The 17,573-nt window shown below is 39.4% G+C and overlaps 2 protein-coding genes across 6 annotated transcripts in view; both read left to right on the top strand.

Annotated features, from left to right (window-relative positions):
- Window positions 1–689: 689 nt before the first annotated feature.
- Window positions 690–7,580, top strand: ptgis (prostaglandin I2 (prostacyclin) synthase). The gene is made up of 10 exons (XM_069144564.1): window positions 690–859; window positions 1,261–1,384; window positions 1,764–1,939; window positions 2,038–2,184; window positions 2,294–2,406; window positions 2,501–2,682; window positions 4,762–4,927; window positions 5,232–5,413; window positions 6,583–6,734; window positions 7,279–7,580. Exons 1-10 carry the CDS (start codon window positions 789–791, stop codon window positions 7,436–7,438), a joined length of 1,473 nt encoding a protein of 490 aa, XP_069000665.1. The 5' UTR covers window positions 690–788; the 3' UTR covers window positions 7,439–7,580.
- Window positions 7,581–8,567: 987 nt separating this feature from the next.
- Window positions 8,568–17,573, top strand: part of kcnb1 (potassium voltage-gated channel, Shab-related subfamily, member 1) — a 36,430-nt gene continuing 27,424 nt past the window's right edge. For 2 of the 5 annotated variants that reach the window (XM_069144551.1, XM_069144517.1), the window contains exons 1-2: window positions 8,568–8,810; window positions 10,997–11,651. In XM_069144551.1, coding sequence (XP_069000652.1) covers window positions 11,052–11,651 — 600 coding nt within the window. In that variant the 5' untranslated portion in view covers window positions 8,568–8,810; window positions 10,997–11,051. The other 3 variants (XM_069144534.1, XM_069144526.1, XM_069144544.1) reach the window with 3 other exon arrangements.

The following is a 17,573-nucleotide window of genomic DNA, read 5'->3' as shown; positions in this document are numbered from 1 at the left end:
TAAGCACAGTACTTAGGTAAATATACATTAGATTCCACCGCTGGATTTATTTTTCTAATTCATTCATTCATTCACTTGTAAAAAATTAATCAACGTATCGCATATGGGCATAAACATAACTCCAACTATGACAGCACTTATCTAATGTTGAGCATTAGTTCCTATAAATGAATCAGTGGTTTCAGTTTGACAGACATTGTCATTATTAGATACTTCTGCCTGTCACTTCCCACAAGTTCATCTTACGACAGACAAAAATAGACATTTCATAATGCTGAATGGAAATAGGATGTTGTCATAGAAACGTTTCACATCAATAAACCCTGAGGACTCACCAGCGTGACACCCACCGAAAAATATGTGTTTACAGACATCACCTCTTACTAAATGAGCTGCTTTACCTTGATGATGTCACCATGAAACTTTCTGCAATGTGTCTTTTTCATGCCCTGTATGAAGTACAAAGGAAAGACTTTGTGTAAGTTGTTTTTACAGTATTCTGAAGGGTTTCGGTTCATGTGAAGTAAGGCCTAAATAGTATAAATAGTTCATCGTCATTTTAAACTATTTTAGTTTGTGTGATTAAAGGGGAAGTGGTGGATTTTGTGGTGACTGACACCAAATCTAATGTAGAGCATTGTGTAACACCGTGTCACCAGCCACACCTTTCCACGCCTCCTAACAAGTGGAAGTTACAGCTAAGCCCGGCTCAAAGCTATAAGTGAGTTGCCAGCAGCTATGAAGTAAATAATCTACACAACAGCTCAAGTATCAGACATCACAAAAACATGCTGTGGACAACATTTGTACTTCTTAGTGGACTGCTTGCGCTAGTTTTCCTTTACTCCACTCGGACAAGGTAAAGCTTTTCATTTATTTTTTGCAGATATTAGATTATTAGAAAAGATTTGTTTAATAGAGTCTGAAGCTTCGTAAAATACTGCAAAAGCACAGTTTGTAAATGTTATGATTTAAAAAAGCTTTACTGGTGTTATTTACTAAAGTTACATTAATATATTTATTATTAATCACATTTATAAATAGTGTTGGATATTAGCAGAACACTTTATCTAGATGTTAAAATTACAGTATATCTGTTGCCTACATACTGCATGGCTTTTTAACCACAGAAAAAAAAAAATGCTCCTTTGGCATCTGTTAACTCCAAACCTGTTGGGTGAGATTCTTGGAAGTGTAAAATGTAGATAAGCAAACTGGATCATGTTCTAATTTTTATTTGAACTTCCTCATACTGGACAGACAGAAAAATGAGCCTCCCCTGGACAAAGGTTTCATTCCATGGTTGGGACACGCTCTTGAATTTGGAAGAGATGCTGCAAAGTTTTTGGCCCGAATGAAAGAAAAACATGGAGATATATTCACAGTAAGTTCTAATAGTGGCGGTAAGCATTTGATTGTAAACTTCAGTAAAGACTCGTATGTAATGGTTTGAAAGACAAAGGTCGAAGTGAGGATTTTATTGTATTTTTGCATATATTAGACACTATAAATCTGAAATTGCAAAGTAGATACCAGAATGCCTTTGCAAGACTGCAGCAATATATTCGTCTAAAAGTCTAAAAATTGTCCCATATAGAATTTGTAATGTGAATACATCTGAAGTTAGCACTGCAGCCAAAAACAGTGCAATGTATTATTTTGATAGTGGAGAGCAATGTTTCCCAGAACAGGCCTTTCCGTCCACAGTTTCAAATTTAAAAAAAATGATCTCTATTTGATCACCTGAAATTATGTGTTCGCAGGTCCGTGTCGCTGGCCACTATGTGACTGTGATGTTGGACCCAGACTCCTTTGATAGCGTGTTGAACGACACCGTCTCCTTGGACTTCCGCCGCATCAGAGGCGAGCTCATGAAAAGGGTCTTCAGTCTGCAGGTGCCAAGCATCAAGCCGACATCAGAGAGAAGATGGATGGAACAGTAATGAATGCATCTTTTTAAACATAGACTTCATGGTTCACTAATGTTTATAATTAGCGTTGCAAATCTCAACATCATCTGTGATCTGCGTTCATTAGGCATTTTCAAGGTCTCAATCTGTTCAAGCTCAGCAGTTCCATGAACACTCAACTTCAGAGTCTATTCCTTAATAAACACAAAGGCTGCAACTCTTCAGAGTGGAGACGGGATGGACTCTTTAACCTCTGTTACAGTCTTCTTTTCAGGTAACACACAGCACTGAAACCCAGCAAGATACCGTAAATACAAGTTTTGAAAAAGGATAGAGAGGATGTCATTAATGATATTCTCAAGAGTGTTAATTGTTGTTCTCAGGGCTGGATATCTCACGTTGTTTGAGAGGAGAGACAATGCCGCTGCAGTCTACGAAGAGTTCCGCAAATTTGATGATCTGATCACCAAAATGGTTCGCTGCTCTCTCAAGCGAGGTCAGCTGCACAACAGTAAATGAAAGTAACATTATTTTTGCTTTTAATATCCAATCGAACGTCTTACAGTACATTTATGTCGGTTTGCCAACAGAGGAAAGCAAAACAGCCAACTTATCTCGTGAACGACTGTGGGAGCTGCTGTCCCCACCCTGGCTGAGCGGAGGATCCGGGTCAAACTCGTGGCAGCGCAGCTACCATCACTTCCTGCAGGAGGAGGGAATAGATGCAGAAATGCAGAGAAAAGCTGTGCTGTTACAGCTTTGGACCACACAGGTGAGAGCTGCTTTATTGTCTCCGTCCCTCCCGCACGCACACACGAACCCACAAACTCACACACCGGGCCTCAAAGCAGATCAACTTTCCACACCCAGTCTTGAATGCCTGAATTCCACTTCATGGTGTTCAGCCTGCCAACAGAGACGCGGTGAATTCCTCTCGGCTAAATTACTCAGAGCTACTTGCCTCAACGTGTAATTCAGGGCATATTTTGGAAAGCCACATCATCTTATCGGTTTACTTTGGGTAATTACAAGTCTCGGTGTGTGGGCAAGCTGTTGTAGTCAGCTCAATTGGCTTCTTTTACCTACGTCATACAGTTTCAGGGAGTAATTCCCCGGAATTGAAGTCTAACTCATTTCCCTTCTGCTGGCCACAGTATAGTTCCTCTAACTGTTGCGCAACCTGTGTGTATATCATTATAGAGGTTGTTTAAATACAATGTATAAAACTCTCTTGAATACGTTGCCTTGTTTACAGCTCATTTCAGATGAATATGTAACTCTGATGCTGCCTGTGAAACTTCGGTCCAATATTATTTACAGTTTCAGATGGCTGGACTGTAAAAAAGCGTCCCTTATTGGTCACATTGACACGGGTGTGGCTACACAATTGTTGTTCACCAATCCAGGCAAGCCCAGTCCAACGTGGTGTCATTACTTTGTGCTGCCAGATGGGGGAGATGGCAAGCTGTTTATGGTTTCTGTGTCTTCTGTTCATCCATGCTGCATTTGAGCTGTAATAGTTTCAGCCCTCTGTTAACCTCCGGAGCAGGGATTGTTCACCAGTGTATAATATTTAAAGCGAGGAGAAACCTTAGCCAGGGCCACCCACTGCGGGCTCTTACAGCTTCTCTGCTTGTTTGGGAAACACTGCCAGTCCTCAAGTCTGTTTATTTGTGCGTTATCATGTCTGCTGGGGATATTGGAGCACAAACTCTTCAGTCTTGGGTGGAAACTGGAGCACCACTGCAGAGAATAGAGGGATTAGATGCGAGACTAGTGAGAGGTGCCAGAGTGAATGTGGGTTATATGTGTGTTATTGGAAGCTTGATGTATTTCTGAGTAAAATGTGATACGAGGATTCCACTAAAGCCACCTACATTATCATGAGTCCTGCACAAGCAGGATGTTGCTATCCTCTTTCCATTCGCAATCAATCAATGTTATTGACTGAAACATATACAGGCTAAAATGAATATTTTAGTTATTTATCTTTCAGGGCAGAGTGTGATTTAATGTGTTGTTTCAGTTCACTCTCACCCCCATACATTTTAATCTAAAAAATAATATATATTTTTTTTATAATAATAGTGATACCACATTTAAGTATAAATATAGTTTGAGCCGGCAGATGGTTAGCTTATCTTAGCTTAGCTTAGTTTAGCTGGCAAAGAAACAGAAACCGCCTTCCAGCACTTCTATAGCTCACTAATATTTGCCTTTGTTTCATTCATTAAAAAAAAGTAAAAGAGTAAAGTTGACACTGTAGAAACTACTTACTTAGTGTACGGGCATACAGTTGACAACAAACCTCTACTATAACTCCCTGATCATACTTCCCGAAATGGCAAACTTTTCCTTTAAGACTCCCCACCCTTCAGCAGTTGGGGACACCAGACTGATGTCATTATCTGAAGCATTGGCTCTGGTGATGTATATTTCCAAAAGGGCACAAAGACAATGCGATGAACCTCTTGTCACTTTTGGGCTTTTGCCCTGACTGTCAGTGGAGAGCTGACCTGAGATGTGCAGAAAAAAGAAGAACAGTTCCCCTAACTCGTAGCGATTACTGTCTGACAGGCTCAGGTGTCTCACCTCGAGAGGCTGACACCAGTGTCTAGAAAATGTGGACTGAGTTAATGGTTTCTCCTCATATCAGTCATATTCAGACAGCAGCAGTACAGAGAAATGTTCAAATGTACTCAGAAATAAATATATAATCAGAAGTATCTTTATTTTATTATGTATTCTGTGTTCACAAAGAGGATGTAGTCTGCATTGCATGCAGTTTTTCCAGACTTGAAGCTTATGTAAAGGCTTGTGTGTGTGCTATGTTGTGTGTTTTACCTTATAGTGTAATGCTGGACCTGCTGCCTTTTGGCTCCTTGGCTTCCTGCTCACTCACCCCAAGGCCATGGAGGCGGTGAAGTCAGAGATCAGAGACCTTTCCACTCTCAAGTCTAGTTCCCTACAGCATTCCAACGTCAACCTGCTGGAAGAACAGAGCACACCTGTGTTTGGTATGTAACAGTTGCTAAAGCTTCTCCATCTTGAATAGAGTTCCCATCTTACTTTTTACCAGTGAGACTGGAAAAAAAATGGCTCAATTGACTTATTAGAAATAAGCACAGTGTACTGAAACAACGAAAGTGACAATTGAAATTTGATCTTCGAATCAATTACGTGGTTATTGATTTTTTTCATTTATTCATATCCGTGCGAAAGTTTGTACCTCTCCAAATTGAACCCGCGGGCATTGCTGATTTAATCTTACGGTGACACCCCTCTGACATCTTCCACTCTGCTGTCCTTTCCATTCTACAGATAGCGTTCTGAGTGAAACCCTGCGGCTCACCGCTGCGGTAATGATCAGGAGAGAAGTGGTGCAGGACAAGATCCTGCACATGGCCAATGGACAGGAGTACCACCTCAGACGAGGGGACAGGGTGTGTCTGTTCCCCTTCCTCAGCCCTCAAATGGACCCACAGATACACCAAGAGCCTCAGGTACTTAGTGTGTAGACCTAAAGTGTAACAACACAAAGTCAGTGCATTAACAGCACAAATATGAATACACAACAGGTTTCATAACAGGCACGTGAGACATTGTAAGTATGTAACATTTTGTGGGATATGGAGACCTAACATTACACTATCTTCATCTACCAAAATGCCACAATAGACTGCCTATACTTGTGTACCTAGTGATATTTTTAAGACTTATTGTAGGGTACTAGGTGGTCTTGAGGAGGCAGGATTAATCACTGGAATTTAATCACTGACAGACTACATCCTCTGTGATAAGCTGTTAAATGACCAAAATGAAACAGCTAGGAGGGGAAAGCAGAAGAGTGAGACCATTATCAATATTCACTCTGTTTGTTCATCAAGAGGTAATAATACAACTTTGGACTATATTTGAACAATCTAAGCACTAGCTCTAATGGCATGATGGAAGTGCATTTAGGGTGTGTCCAAATCCAATTTTTCTTGTTTAACAGCAAATAATCTGTGCACAAAGTAAGGTGCACGGTTCTAAGGGGTGGTACTTCGTGTCTGAATTAATCATTCGTAGGTGTGACAAAATAAATCAATCAGGCCATCATCTCCCTTTAAGAGCTAGGCATGCTTGCACCTGAGCAGATTTTCTAAGTATCAAGAAGGAAATCTTCTAGCGATAACAGATTGAGCAGATGTTTTTGCTGTAATTGTTGTGATAATACATCCTTCACATTTTAATCTTTTTACTGTTTTGTCTCATACATGTTTGTGAGCAGAGATAAGCGTGTTGGGCACTTGATAATGTAGGTGTATATTATCTCCCAAAATAACAGTGAAATACTGAGCCACTGACTTAAGATCAGGTCACTGTTGGTTAGTTGTGCAGTTGTTTCCACTGCCTCAAGATAGCAATGCAAGAACAAATCACCTGACCTCACCTCATTTTAGGACTAGCAGATCCATGGGCGCTCAGATTGGCGCAAGTACATTTGCTATTAAAACCAGAAGGGTGCTGGACAGGAAAATGACAAAAAGAGACACTTCCATTGTGCTTCAGCCCATTATTTTGACCATAAGATATGGAACAGAAGACATTCAATCAAACTTGTTTGCAGAATGTTGTTGTTTGCACACCTAACTAACACCTTCCTATTTTTCTTGTCTCTCCTTGACAGGATTTCAAGTACGATCGCTTCCTAAATGAAGATCTGACAGTGAAGGATAAGTTCTACAAGGATGGAAAAATGCTGAAGTACTACACCATGCCTTGGGGTGCAGGGAGAAACAGCTGCGTGGGGAAAGAGTTTGCTGTTACAGCCATTAAACAGTGAGTGTAAAAATCCCCAGCTTTTTTTTGTCAGATCTTTCCATGATGTATCTTAAGTTTAAATATGATGCATTCATGATCAAAGAGTTCCCTGCAATTTCATCCTGATTACCAGATCTGACCAGCAAAATCCATGTTCACTTAATATTTCCCCTTTTATCATCCCAGTCCTGCTTTCATGCACACTATCATCATTAGCAACAGGCAGTAATCTAGTAATTGCTTATTCTCTGCACTGTAGTGTATCAAAGTAGCTAAGGGTAATAGAGGACAGTCAGTTAGGAGGCATGTCTATGTCAGACATCATATCCAGTTACAAAGGTCAAACAAAGGTCAGTCCATGTCGTCTACGACATACTGAAAGGTGCTAGTTCATGTTGACATGATAGGCTGTTACTTATTTTGCTTCTTTTTTTTTTTTTTATCTGATTGGATAATGTAGACATGTGAAACCTGCATGTGCTCACAATATTATCTGATACTTAATGCCCGTTAGTGCATGGTTTTTCACTCTTCTAAACTGTTTTACCTCTTGTGTTTCTAGATTTGTGTTCTTGCTCTTGACGCATCTCGATCTGGAGATGTGCGACCCCGAAGCCAAACTGCCACCAGTTAATGCCAGTCGCTACGGCTTTGGGATGCTCCAGCCCGCCGGAGATCTGCAGGTCCGATACAGACTGGCGAGGACACAGCATGAAATGTGACTTGATAAATAACTGTAAATACTGTTGATTGATAATCCTCTTTGTTTAATTTACTGTAACACTATTTATTACATGTTGTATTTAATCAGTCCGTATATAAATCATATTTAACTTAGTTGTGTGTAAAATCATATTTTTAATAAAAAAGGAAAAACTAACATTTGTCATTGTTGATACACTACAAGTCACCTCTATACAGTTGAAGCAGGAAACAGCTTGTGTCAAACTGTAGGAAATACATTTGCACATGCATAGGTCATGGACTTTTCAATGAGGGGGATGAATAGGTTTCATTTTAAGAAACTAAGTTGTTTTTATTTTTCTTCATGTGGAACAAGCACAAGGGACACACATCATACAAAGTGAGGTCATTTTGTCTTAAAATGTGTCTGAAGGGACATTCAAATACAAATTTGAGGTAAGTGCATTTTACTTGAGCATTTCCATGTTATAGTCCACTTCATTAATTTAACAGCTGGTTACTTGTTACATTTTAGAGTAGGATTTTAAATAAAGAACATTCAGACTTTTTAAAAAATCAGAGCAGTGGTGACCCCTTACAAAACAGCAAGTTGGTGCCTTTTGAAACATGTCAGATGTCTGTGTGCTCCACCATGACTTCTCCTGCCAAGATGGTTTCATTTATATAACTGAACTGTAGTGTAGGGCAGGGCTCAACCCTCAGTTTGTGAACCAGGGGACTACTATTGTAAAAAGTAGTTAAAACTGGCTTAAATTACAACTGGTCACAACAATAAAACTATATGCACAGAGGCACCAATAGTAGCACTAATAGTGTATTATAATTTTACATTATATAAGCCACGAGTGCCATTTATTTGCAGAATGAGTACATTTGCTTTTGAGACTTAAAATAAATTTTACTACGAATACCTTTTTATTTATTTGGGTTGTAGTTTGAATGCAGGGCTTTTACTTTTGATGACGCTTTTTTTTTTTTATATATGAATGGATTGTAGCCTACTCTAACCTACGTGAGGGATCTGAATATTTCTTCTGCCACTGTGTATTTGAGAAAATGGTGCGTATATAACCCACCCACCCTCGTCGACTCAGAGAGTATTGATGTGAGTTGCATGAGAACCCTGTTTTCATTTGGAAGGGCAAATCCATTTTCGCCCATGTTATGGACTTCAGATCACATGATCCGAGATCATGAACACATTTATCCAGCTTTTTACGCTTTTATCCAACATTACACCCGGACCTCCACCCAGCAGTGCCTTTTCAGTGATGCAGCCAGGCGTCAGGAGGCGGTGCGGAAAGAGTTAAACAGATGTGGAAGAGAGCTGCCATGGATCCACCTTCACAGAGATGCGGCGCCTCCTCACACAGCTGACTGGGAACACAGGTAGTCTGACCGAATGGGTTGTCGGCATACTTGTTGATCTTCGAGGCGAAACAGTGGTGCGATACGCAGGAAACCAACGGTATAGAGCAGTAGATCGTGCTGAAGATCTCCCTGCCATGTCGGAGGCAGAGGAGGGGGAAAAAGATTGGGTTAGACCCCGGCAATAGTAAACCAATAACGGCGCCTCCTTTTTCTTTAAATGCTACTGCTTCATCTGCGTTTGTGGCAGCGGATTGATTGTTCACAGAGCGGTACGTGCTGGTTTGATTCAGTGCAGGACGACAACAACTCACTACGGTATTTTTTAAGCTCATTTCCATCCCTGGACTTTGAATAATACGCAACCTATCAATTGTAATAGCATCTCAGTGGCAGGTAGGAACACTCTGCATTCAATCTGCACCAATATGGAGCAGGCAGCCTTAAAAAAAAAAAAAAAACATGACAACTGCTTAGCGATGGAGGATTTACATTCACTACATTGCACTTTTAGATGATCAAACATCACTGCTTATTTCTACATGTAATCACGCAGAACAGTACAGTATGTTCACAAGAGGGGGTGATTTTTTTTTTTTTTTTTGGTGGTTGTTTTTGTTGAAGCCTTGCAGTAGGGTGGAGGCTCCTTCAAATTACAAATTATTTTTATTGTTTTCTGCAGCCTTTTATTGCATGGCCACAAGACATAACAACGTCTGCATAAATATAAATTTTGCACACGCATTGTACGGTGTTTTGACATAGTCCTCTGGCCTAATTGTGTTTGTGAAGTATTATAAACTTTGTGTGACAATGATCAATGGTCACATCTGCAGGCCCGACGTGTTGTTTGGTTATCCACGCTCTCATCATTAACACAGTACGTATAATGGGCAGCCGCGTCTACCGTAAAATGTTAGACCCTCTGTCAGGAGAACATGTAGGCTATAATTTCTTGTCTGTCAGCCTTGCCTCCCCATGAGAGTTCGCCGTGATTCAGGCAGCGCTTCCTGGTGTTTCAGCACCACTGGATTGGATAGTGCTCACTTTGTACCACACTCGTCACTGTGTTGTCCTGGGCCTTGACGCCAACCCACCGCACTGCGTGAGCGTCACATGGGAATAGGTCAACCAACATGCCGGTGACGACAATTTAATATATACAAACAAATTAATCGAGGGATCAAGACCTTTATTTTCCCCCCATGACGGTGTGCAGCCATGCAAGAGAGACGTCAAGAGTCACCAAGACAAATATTTTACCTACAATTAGGAGATGTCTACAAAAAAACGTGGTCATTACAAGAAAATTGTAAAGTTTTGGGAACTTGTTATATTTCACAAGGTCTCATTTCACGTGATGGTTCTCAAATATTTTTCCTGCTAACCCTATGAGTAGAAATGTATGACTGCAGACTGACTTAGGGCATGAGTCATCTCAAGAACTCCATCTGAGTGTATGTTTATTATGTGTTCAAGAAGTAATTGAAAAAGAATTCAAGGACTATTTTGATATGATGATATGATAACATGATTGATGAGTGAAAATCCAGAGACAACCATTCAGTTTATTTATCCTAAATTTCACCCAATAAACCAGTAATTTTCTCTTCTTGTCGTTGGGACCCAACATTTCTATACTCTTCAATTTGAGTAGGCTTCGGAGTTTGTGTGGGGAATTTTATTTTAGGAACTTTCTCTCAGTATGTAGTTTAGATGATGGCAAGACAACAATAACCCAGGATTCGGTTTTTCTGCCTTGGAGTGAGTCATCCAAAAAAAAAAAAAACAACATCTGTTCACCAAAGGAAGGTTTGTTGTTGATTCAGAAAAGATTTTTTTAAAGACTCAAAGAGGTGAATGCTATAAAATTACAAAAACAGTTAACGATATGGAAATATCCTGAAAAACACTACTTGACTTCATTCTTTTTAGATTGAGCAGTTGAACTGGTGAATAAGTTCACCTTTTCGGATTGATTTATTGTTTGATTTGAAGGGTATTTAAAGGCCTGAAATGACAGGAGCATCCAGAATTTTACAAGGCATTAGCAAACCTTAGAGAAAAAGTACTATTAAGTTAATTTGATAGAAATCATTTAAACCAACTGTCAGATTTATCTTCAGCAGTAAGATTCATGTGACTCTTAGATTTGGGCCAAATTCATGAATACTAATGATTTCTTTTTGCTTTTATAATTTCTTTAGAGACAATAATGAATGAAAAGAAGATCAACTGTAGTCCATAGCCCTGGCTGTTTGCATGCTTCCTCAACTGAAAGTCATCATGGAGAAATCCCTGGCAGAGTTAAATAAAACTGGCTCCCGGTCAACATCATCGCTGCCACCTGAACCAGTGGACATCATTCGCAGCAAGTCGTGTTTCCGCAGAGTCAGGCTGAATGTTGGGGGTCTCCCACATGAAGTCTTGTGGCGAACGTTAGATAGGCTACCGCGAACACGTTTGGGAAAGTTAAGAGATTGCAACTGCCATGAGTCTCTGATGGAAGTGTGCGATGACTACAATCTTGAGGAGAATGAGTACTTTTTTGACCGACATCCGGGGGCGTTCACGTCCATTCTGAACTTTTACCGCACGGGTAAGCTGCACATGATGGAGGAAATGTGCGCCCTGTCATTTAGTCAAGAACTTGACTACTGGGGCATTGACGAGATCTACCTGGAGTCCTGCTGCCAGGCGAGGTACCACCAGAAAAAGGAGCAAATGAATGAAGAGCTCAAAAGAGAGGCCGACAATTTAAAAGACAGGGAGGGAGAAGAATTTGACAACACTTGCTGTGCCGAGAAACGAAAGAAGCTTTGGGACCTCCTGGAAAAGCCCAGCTCATCTGTTGCAGCAAAGGTAATTGACGTGGGATGTTGGGTGTGAACTAAGTGTGTGATTGATGGAAGTAATCTAGCATGATGATGATATGTACGGGCCAACAAACCCACAAAGATGCACAGATACATGCAAACACACATAAACAGAAGTATTGGTTTGTCAGTCGGTTTGTTGACCACTTTGGTCCTCTGCCTGAAATAGCTCAACAACTGTTGGATGGATTGTATGGTATTACATAGTCACATTCTTTGTCATCTTGTGATGAATCAAACTTATCTCTTTACATTTCCTCTATAGTGCCATGCTCCCATCAAAATAAAAATGTGTCCAATACTGTGGCTTATTAACAAAATACCTGACATTCAAATCAATGAAATTCCTATTAGCCTCAGCTGTATTTTGCATTTGAAGCTACTTAGCAAATATGGCCGCGCTAACACAGTAAAATGAGATACTGTAAGCATTATTCCTGCACATATGAGCAGTTTTGTATTGACATTTTGAGGAAGTTCCCTTGCTCACAGTAAAAATAGGCTCAAAGTGCTGCTGTACTAAATCAAATACTGAGTTCCAGTAAATCAGACTTCGCAGAACTACCACACTCACACTTAACAAATTGCGACGGAAGGCTCCCAGATGCAGTGGTTCAACAGCAAAAAATGTCACCCCAACTCAGTTTGGGTCCACCACTAATATCACTTCAACTTCACCAAAGTAGATGTCTGATGTCGCACAACGCTTTGAGTTTGAAATTTTGAATTTCATCATTTGCCCAAATTCCCCCTCACAGAGACAATAACATTGTAGTAGACAAAGTGTGCATGAAATGCTCTATGGACACATTTCAAAGGACATCTATTGTTACAAAAAATGGATCAGTCAGGACACCTCTAGATGTTCCTTTGGCTGTTTATTTGTGTTTTGATTGTCCTGCGGTTGGAACAAAAAGTAATGGGTGGAAATGATGGAAAAAGCCTGTGGATGTGATGTATCAGTGTGGTATGTGTGTGCTATTATCTGCTGTTTTTATTACTCAAGACCTGGAAAAATGTTGTCAGATGAGTTTGGTAACAGTGAAAAGGGCTGTCTTGACAAAGTGCTATTAATCATCTTTAAAACATAATATAAGATTCATCATCTTTATCTCTTTATTTATATCTGACTTGTTGTAAAAGTTCTTTACTGTATCATTAATTTGCTTTTAAAAATATAGCTATATCTGTTCTATCAAGCCGAACCATCATACGAACAAAAACAGACCATCAAATGCACGTATGCAAAAAGTCACACTCTGTAATCTGTCCATGCACACATATATCATTTGGATATGACCTTGCTTTCATTGCTCTAAACATGAAATATGTATTTGCATGTGAACGCAATTTCTTGGGATTATCCTCTGCATCTTTTTAGTTGTCTTTTTGTGATGAGCCCACCCTGCATCATTCTGAGCCAATTGAATTTGAGCTATTCTGCAGCAGGCTGGGATATTGAATTATATCTTTGTGCACATAAACAACAAGTCAGAAATTATTTTGAATTGTTTGAATCATTCAGATAAATCAGTTCTTGTGTGAAGCATTTGGGATCAATAGAAGAAGGTTTTAGCATGTTGTAACTCTCCATATTTTAATAACCAACCATAAGGAAATAAATGTTTGAACCCCAGAAAAGGTTAGTTGGTGAGTGTGGAGATTAGCTCATGATTAAGTCAGTTATTAATAAGAAAGCTGTCAGGTAATACTGCTCAAGCCCTTTATTAGCAAATAACTGAGGAAAAATAAATTTGACAGAAGAGCAGCTGCTTGAATTTGAAACCCATGTGGTTGTTTGTTAACATTATGCCCATTTTGGTTGAATGAGCACTTAGCCTTGCATTTTGTTTGTAACAGCCATGTGTTGAATAATTACATGCCTCGCTCTGGTGAACGTTATTTCCTTATCTGAAGGCTACATCTGCTGACTTCTATTAGCTGTGCTCACCTTTAGTCGGTGCAAAAGACATGTTTGGCCTTCAGCAGGCCTTTCAGAGAGCCACACCTGTTACTGCAACCTGGGAGACCACAGCAGTGCTAAACATGAACAACCTTTGATCGTGCTCTTCAAGGTTAGATTGAAGGGATCAAAGAAGATGTAGTCTCTTTCCAACACTGTTTTAAGGAGAGCCCCACGCTTTGTTTGGTTCACAGCTATCATTGCATAGAAATGGAGATAAAACTATTTGCAATTTGTGTTGGCTGATGCTCTGCAGTGAGGATTTGCGGGAACTGTCAGCTCTAACCCACAAACAGACTGAGATGAGTGCTGCGAGTCTATCAGTGAAATGTCTTCTTCATCGGAATCAAAGAGATGCAAAATCAATGTTTATTGTGTTAGAGCTAAGAAAGTGCTGTAGCCTACAAAAAGGAGATGACCACTCTGAGTCCACCATACATTGCTGTCTCCATTATCACACCCTGATAACTGCAATCTATCAAAGTATCAGTGGCAAACCGTTTTGAAGTGCTTCACCATGATGGGCACTCCTCTTTGCTTTAAATAAGGACACAGCTGATTGCTGATGCATATAGTTCCCAGCAAATCTATAGCCTTCACCTTTTAATGAGTGGCCAGCGCTCACATTAGAAGGCTTAAGCTATGCTGGTAATTCCCATCATCTCTTGGTTTGGCATCATTATAACACAACCGTGGAGGATCGCATGCCAGAAAAAAAGAGCAACACATAGCAAGAAGTCGAGTTGATCAATTCCTAATTAGTTTAAAAGGACAACGTGAAACCACAGACCAAGCTATTAAAATCGTTGATAGAGGTTGATGTATTGTCTTAAGGATTTTCTTAATAGGCTGAAACAAAGTGTGGGCTTGTTGAGCGGTACAACTTTAACCACACAATGTCTTAGTGTTTGCTCATCAGCTGTGCTCTTCTATCATGGGTCAGAGACGGGAAAGTACATGTAACAGCCCATAAACAGATGGTGAATGGTAGAGATGAGCACAAAACAAATGGTAACCAAGCAACACAAGTACAATTTTATCGCCATTGAAGGAGCGCATTAGAGTAAGTCTATTTGTGTTTCTGTGTGTGTGTGTAATTGTGCTTGTGCTCAGTTCCTGTATTTTAATGTCTGTACAAAGCAACACAAGAAGGTGAGTAGAAGCTGCAACATTTGTCGAGATGTTCAGGGAAAAATAATTAGCTTGTGTCCAGCCATCTTTCCTGCCTTTCTTTTCCCTCACTGGCTCATATCTCTCCTTCCGTCCTCCCTTCTTCAGGCTCCACTATACCTCTGACCAAATGTCAGGGAAATGTCACATTAATTATTCTCCGTGAGACTCTGGGCCCAATTTGAAGCTTCCCTCTCTCTGTTTACATTCTTCCTAAGCCACGGGATTGTCTGTCTCTTGCTCAAATCATTTTTGAGTCACCATAAAATAAGATTGTGTCTGTCCCCTGGCAAAGCAGTGCCTCATAGTCAGATTTGCACCAAGAAAAGTGTTTTCCACCTGCGGTAGCATTTATGTAACGTCATCTTCGATTTGGGTGGTTTCTGTCAATAATAATACCAGAACTTTTATTTGCCAACAGATTACGAGAATAACTCAACAAACAATCCTTAAAAGTAATCCTTCTTCTTACTGTTACTTATAAAACAAAGCAATAATTTTAAAAAAGTACAGACGTAAAAATAAATCTCCTGAGTAATTATTTGAATGCTACAGTAAGATTTACAATTCAGACTCTAATTTATTTGGAAATTTAAATAATATCAGGATCATTGATGTAAATGCTTCCCTCTTCTGTAAAATATTTATCAGAGAAGGACTCAGATGCCCCAAGCCCAAGTGGGAAAAAAAACCAACACATTTTTAATAATTTTTACTAATATTTTCACGATTCTGTTCGATGCTGAGTGGATACATGGAATCCAGTATTAGCATGGGTTTGGCTACAAATAAATTACAGAAGCAACCAAAGCCGAACATGAATATTGCTGTCATTTCTGTCCTCACTGTATCATCCACAGCATTTTTTTTTTTTTACCGAATATGTTATGTAGGATCAATGAAGCTTGCACCATTTTCAAGAATCCAAATTATATATATATTGTATTGTAAATATAGACCTGCAAACTAGTTTTAACAGGTTTGGAGCATTCATGCATTCCTCATCAACTCATTTTTGCTGAATTTTTTTTTTCATTTGCCATTCTTATTCTGATAAGAGCTGTTTTTTTTGCCACAGACCCTAAAATTCAACACCAAAGGCAACTTATTAGCTATACTTTAGAAAGAACCACACCGAACTCACTTTTGGAGGGCTTTATAATCCACTCCTTAAGGGTAATTGTCAAAAAAAAACAACAAGATGGCAACGACCAAAATGCCAAACCCCATGCTTCAAAACAGCAGTTCACAAACCAATGGGTGACATCACCGTTTATTGATGCTTCTTTGTAACCCAACAAGCCTAACAGCCTCACTACTTATTCTTGCGTGTCATGCTGGCTGTCCCAAAACAGTTTAAAACGTAATGATGCTAAATCATTTCAACTGCCTGCAGGCTTCCTGTCATAAACTATCAAACCTGCTGCTAGAAGCCTTAAGGTTATTTTTCTTATGTAAATGAGTATTTTGAGGATCAAATAAAAAATATTGTCCAAACATGTTAGTTTAATATTAGTCAGAAATCTTTGAAAATGTCTTGGCAATCGGCCTATCCAATTAGGGGAGATCTTGTGTTCAGATATAACACATTTATTTGAGCCATAGCCAATTGCCCACAAAATGAATAAAGAATCCTCTGAGAATATTTATGAAGAAATTATGTAATTTTGATCAAAGACATAAGAGTAAACAGTTCTCCCTTTATAAAATAATATTTATCCTGTGGAGTTCACCATTTTAACAGCCATAATATGCTATCTTGTGCCAATACTTTGTATAAGATGTCCCTGTTCATGTAAAACAAATGATAAAATCCCTAGAGCATATTCATAAACATAGTATAAAGTATAGTCCTAATCTCTGAAGTCCTTTCAAGGACCTTTGTCAAGTTTTTTGTTATCCAATTTAGGGGAGACAGTGCTTGGGTATCTGCCTTGACATTGCTGTTAGTCAGTATGTGTCAGTCAAGTAACTGCAGGATGCAGCCTACCTTTTTTTTTTTTTTTTTTTAATATATGTCTGTCAAGTTTATAATATTTATATATTTCCAAGACCACAAAGAAAGATAGAAGTGAGTTTCAAGTATTTTATGTACCTATCCATCAGGAAGCTGTTGAGTGACCATGCAATACCGAAGTCACCAATTGTGCTTGATATGGGATTAAGGGGAAATAACATATCAGGGTTTTCCTGGTTTTGTCTGGTGCAAAGATATAAACTGGGATCAGTGTAGGAGATTAAGTGCCCAAGCGATCGCTTTCATGCTGGTTGCTCTCTCTGCCTGTCACACTGTCTCCTCGTCAACAGCTTTACCGCTGAGTGTCTCTTCTAAATTTCCCTAAAGTCTGATTTAATCACAGCTATAAAAACTGTACAGAAACCTCTAAAGGTTAAAGTCGAAATAAACTCAAAACCTCAAATGTTATTTGGTCAATAGTTTGGTTTTAGCCACAGTGCTTAACACATTGATTAATTGGCATGGGAGAGCTGAGGGAATTGATTAAATGCTCTCACCTATGACCAATTATATTGTCACCATTAAGTAAACCCAAGCAAACACACACATTCACACTTACACACACCTATTTGCATTGCGCACAGTTTCTAATGCCCTGAAACATGATCCCTAGAGGTTATAATGGATTTTATGAGTTTATGAGTTAAATGTAAAAATAACTCACTACTTCCTCTTACTTTAACCCACCCACCCACCCACCCACACACACACACACACACACACACACACACACACACACACACACACACACACACACA

This window comes from Embiotoca jacksoni, unplaced genomic scaffold, assembly GCF_022577435.1.
Source record: "Embiotoca jacksoni isolate LCO1_2020_lvr unplaced genomic scaffold, fEmbJac1.0.p SCAF_1, whole genome shotgun sequence".
Classification (NCBI taxonomy): Eukaryota; Metazoa; Chordata; class Actinopteri; family Embiotocidae; genus Embiotoca; species Embiotoca jacksoni.
This window is presented reverse-complemented; position numbering and strand designations above follow the sequence as displayed.

Bases quoted from the DNA above. Each gene is read 5' to 3' on its own strand.
- ptgis (XM_069144564.1), top strand. From the start codon at position 789: ATGCTGTGGACAACATTTGTACTTCTTAGTGGACTGCTTGCGCTAGTT. The intron at 860-1,260 runs GTAAAGCTTTTC...CATACTGGACAG, and splicing joins CTTTACTCCACTCGGACAAG to ACAGAAAAATGAGCCTCCCC. The intron at 2,683-4,761 runs GTGAGAGCTGCT...TTTACCTTATAG, and splicing joins TACAGCTTTGGACCACACAG to TGTAATGCTGGACCTGCTGC.